The sequence below is a fragment of the Epinephelus moara genome, chromosome 18, assembly GCF_006386435.1.
Source record: "Epinephelus moara isolate mb chromosome 18, YSFRI_EMoa_1.0, whole genome shotgun sequence".
NCBI lineage: Eukaryota > Metazoa > Chordata > Actinopteri > Perciformes > Serranidae > Epinephelus > Epinephelus moara.
This window is the reverse complement of record NC_065523.1, coordinates 2187708-2192043: the sequence shown is the minus strand read 5'-3', so window position 1 is coordinate 2192043 and position 4336 is coordinate 2187708. Positions and strand designations below refer to the sequence as shown.

Sequence of the window (4336 nt, the reverse complement as noted above, 5' to 3'; positions counted from 1 at the left end):
GCTGTAAAGCCCTGTGAGGCAAATTGTGATTTGTGATATTGGGCTTTATAAATAAAATTGATTGATTGATTGATTGATTATGTGCTGTAGACATGTATGAATATAGTTGTAAATTGAGAAATGGGTGGAGCTGAGTATATTTTCCAAATTTTCTATGACTATTATTTCCATTAATAATTTCTATGATTGACAATAAAATTGAATTCAAATATCAGTCATATATTTTTTTGATATTTTTCTTTATTTTTTCCACATCTACTAAGCTTTCTCTGCCCATTTACAGGTCCTTTATTTGTCACTGTAGAAAACCTCAAATCCAATGATGGTGTAAACTAATGCTCTCCTAATGGTACTGTATTAGGAAACCCTGCCATGTGTGGTCAGCATGTGTCCATTTAATACAAACCAGAGGATCGGTAACCTTTGTAATGACAACTGTCTGGGAGTGTATCAAATTTAGTTGGAGTGAGAATGTAAGCGTAATGAGTTATAGAAAATAATATTTGCTAAAGTATAATTTTAAGTACCAATCTATGTTTAATGTAATTAATTACAATCACATGAGCCTAAAGTTATTTTTACATTACGTCCCTTTTTGTAAAATGTCCTTTTGTTGAAATATAAAAGTGGTATAAATATAAAGTGGTATATGGTAATCAAAATTTTGAATATTGCTTCCAGTAATTTAAAACTTGCCTTCTGGAACTGGTTCCTTAAGTCCTCATCCTCCACCTCCATCAAATCAACAGGGGGAGTCGTTTCCCCTGTCAGCCGGCAGAGCAGTCGCTTTGAAAGCACGTGTGGCCCCACTCCTCCATGAACTACACTCACAGAAATGATGTTTCCAATGACCTTGTAGGTGCCCCTACTAAGTCCTGAAAGTATAAAAGACAACTGAAATTTTGCGGTAGAAAAGGTTAGGCAGCAAAACCACACAACTGTAGACAGAATGTACTGATAACTGCAGATGTACACTAGTATTACTTATCTTTGATATTATCACCATTTTGTCGTTTGTAAACATTTGTGTCAGTATGATTTGAAATGATGATGATTGAAATAAAACATAAGGCATTCATGTGTTTTTATGCTTTATTCGGTGTGGGTGGCTGCACAATTTTTTTTCCATTTTTTATTTGTTTTAATCATAATTATTTGTAAAGTGTGTGTGCTTGATTTGGTGTTCATTTATAAGTCCTTTAATATAATAATCATTATCAGTTATAAGTATTTGATCATATTATTCAATTGCTTTAATGCAGATAAGAAACACCTCAAAATGCAATTCTGCATAATTTCTGTCAATATTTTTGGAAGTTTAATGATGTAATTGCCCCCACTATCTATGTGTGAGTGTCAATGAAACTGCTGACTGGTCATTTACACACCTATGGAGTCCAGTCCTAGATTTTTAGAGGACGCAGGTCCAACAAAAAAACGGCTGCTCATTAGGGCCTTCATGAGCAGGGTCAAGAACTCCCTGGTTGGTCCCCCGTTGTCCACCGACCCTTCCCCTTGACCACAGGTGTCAATAAACACCACATCAAGCTTCCTTTCCGGGTTGAAGGCCTTCCTCCTAAATGCCCTGAAAGCACTCTCCAGAATGTCAGCCCTCACGACATTAATTCTGTTTGCTGGAGGTGGCAGTGCTTTAATGTCGAGGTTTCCCACCAGTGTGCATAGCACCTCCCTCAACTCTTGGGACACTTGAGGGGACACTTGAGGGGACACTTGAAGGGACACTTGAGGGGACACTGGAGGGGACACTGGAGGGGACACTTGAGGGGACACTGGAGGGGACACTTGAGGGGACACTGGAGGGGAACTTCTAGAAGAGGCAGAAGGGAAAGAGGCCAAATCCTGCAAACAGATAGAGTTAACAAATAATATTATCCATTGTTATGTTGGGTGCACAGCACACACAGTAGGGGTGTTGAAAATAATCATGTAATTGATGCAGTGGCAGACCATAATCAAATATAACAATGATGTAATTCGTCACATACGTGATGGCAAAAGCCTAAATGTTTTGTTGCCATACTCAGGAAGTTCTGTGATTTGTTGCACTGCATGTCATTAATACTGTAAATTGTTAAAGGGTGTCAGCAAATAAATGACATGAATAAAGTACACATAAATTCATTAAGATTAACTACGCTTCACTGATAATTACAGACAAATTTAATTTCCTAAACTTACCTGTGTTTCCTCCTCCTCCTCCTCCTCCTCCTCCTCCTCTGTGTGGAGCTCATTTTCTGAAAGCCTTTCAGGTGACTAATAGGGGACATTAGAAGAATAGTACTTGTGAGTGTTTCCCCCATAACGTTTTCCAAGTGCAGAAGACTTTATGTGTTCGTGTTAATTTTTTAATGTCATTAATACTGTAGCTTTGTTAAATAAAAAAGGGAGATTATCATACTGTCTTTATTCGTTCATGAAAACAAAGCCATGTGAAGTCGAAATGCTTGAGGTTGGCTATGGAGAGTGAATTGGCTTTGTACAGGTGTGTCAGCAAATAAATGACATGAATAAAGTACACATAAATTCATTAAGATTAACTACGCTTCACTGATAATTACAGACAAATTTAATTTCCTAAACTTACCTGTGTTTCCTCCTCCTCCTCCTCCTCCTCCTCTGTGTGGAGCTCATTTTCTGAAAGCCTTTCAGGTGACTAATAGGGGACATTAGAAGAATAGTACTTGTGAGTGTTTCCCCCCATAACGTTTTCCAAGTGCAGAAGACTTTATGTGTTCGTGTTAATTTTTTAATGTCATTAATACTATAGCTTTGTTAAATGAAAAAGGGAGATTATCATACTGTCTTTATTCGTTCATGAAAACAAAGCCATGTGAAGTCGAAATGCTTGAGGTTGGCTATGGAGAGTGAACTGGCTTTGTACAGGTGTGTCAGCAAATAAATGACATGAATAAAGTACACATAAATTCATTAAGATTAACTACGCTTCACTGATAATTACAGACAAATTTAATTTCCTAAACTTACCTGTGTTTCCTCCTCCTCCTCCTCCTGTGTGGAGCTCATTTTCTGAAAGCCTTTCAGGTGACTAATAGGGGACATTAGAAGAATAGTACTTGTGAGTGTTTCCCCCCATAACGTTTTCCAAGCGCAGAAGTGTTCGTTGTTGTTGTTTTTTTTAACATTGTTAACTTACCATGTCCATTGGCTCACTGCTGTCTGTGTCCGTTTCAATTTCACACTATGAAATACAAAAACAATTTTAATACAACAGAAAAACATTAATATTGCAACAACTGAGATTTTTTTTATAGAAAAAAGGATTACTCACCAACGGACGAACATATAAAGCTGAGCGTCCCAACACTCCGCTTGAACGGATCTCTTTTGGCGTGCTTTCAGTCAGGGGGACCACCACCCTGTGCCTGTTGACTTTGCAGAACTCAAAGTCGTTGTTCCGCAGCTCAGGGTAGATGGCCCTTATAAACTGCTGAAAGCCACCTGCATCAAGGTTCCTTTTAACCTTGAAAACTTTGAACTGTTGAGAATTAATATAAGTACAGTATATCAAACTTTACATTTTGTGGTAAAATGTTATTTTCCAAATATGCCGGATTCATGGGTCGCATGACCATTGCATTACACTCACTCTACTCACTCAATTTACTCAAGGGTGTAAATTAAATTTTGATTTGATATAAATATTTCCTTGTGGGTACCAACAAAGTCACACCCTGGATGCCGAAGATTAGATTAGTGCTGTACATGTTGTACATTTCAAAATGTAATCATTCCACAACAGTTTGAAAGGGTTTACTGTTTCTGATTGAATTTTAATCCAACAATTTTATGTTTTATGTATCCAGGGTAATTAAAAAAAACAAAGAAAAGTGGCTATTACAGGCCATGGAAAACACAAATTACATGATCACATAATATTTAAAAATTAAACAGAGATTGGTGTTTTACCTTGGCGGCAGTTGAACAGTTTTTGATGGGTTCGCATGAGGCAAATCCTCATTGACCAGCTGTTATGTTCCGGGTTACTATAAGGAAAAAAGCAACACAAGATCACACAAGCAAGGACACATTACTACTTTATGATATAGACCCCATTTCTGAGGTTCTTTTACAAAAACAACATAAAAATATAGCCGCGAGCGGCAATCTGCGGGTTCTAACCTGTTCCGCCCCAAACCAGCCACCGTGACCCTCATCTGCCGTAGTGCAAGACGTTCCCCACTCTGTCCCTGAAAGCTCCAAGCAATACATACTCTTTCCAAGTCACACATTTCTTGAAATCGGGTTTTCAGCTAGCCTACATGCTAATAACATTTGTGGTATACTTTCACATAGA

The 4336-nt window shown here is 37.8% G+C and overlaps 1 protein-coding gene across 2 annotated transcripts in view; it reads right to left on the bottom strand.

Moving 5' to 3' along the window:
• The window catches only part of LOC126406093 (G2/M phase-specific E3 ubiquitin-protein ligase-like), an 18747-nt gene that overhangs the window by 8323 nt on the left and 6088 nt on the right, over window positions 1-4336 (bottom strand). Inside the window, exons 4-12 of one of the 2 annotated variants that reach the window (XM_050070257.1) lie at window positions 4162-4229; window positions 3949-4025; window positions 3311-3517; window positions 3176-3220; window positions 3007-3067; window positions 2606-2674; window positions 2200-2274; window positions 1389-1860; window positions 697-875 (exon numbers count right to left, since the gene is read on the bottom strand). In XM_050070257.1, coding sequence (XP_049926214.1) covers window positions 697-875; window positions 1389-1860; window positions 2200-2274; window positions 2606-2674; window positions 3007-3067; window positions 3176-3220; window positions 3311-3324 — 915 coding nt within the window. In that variant the 5' untranslated portion in view covers window positions 3325-3517; window positions 3949-4025; window positions 4162-4229. The remainder of the gene's footprint in view (window positions 1-696; window positions 876-1388; window positions 1861-2199; window positions 2275-2605; window positions 2675-3006; window positions 3068-3175; window positions 3221-3310; window positions 3518-3948; window positions 4026-4161; window positions 4230-4336) is intronic. The other variant, XM_050070259.1, reaches the window with a different exon arrangement.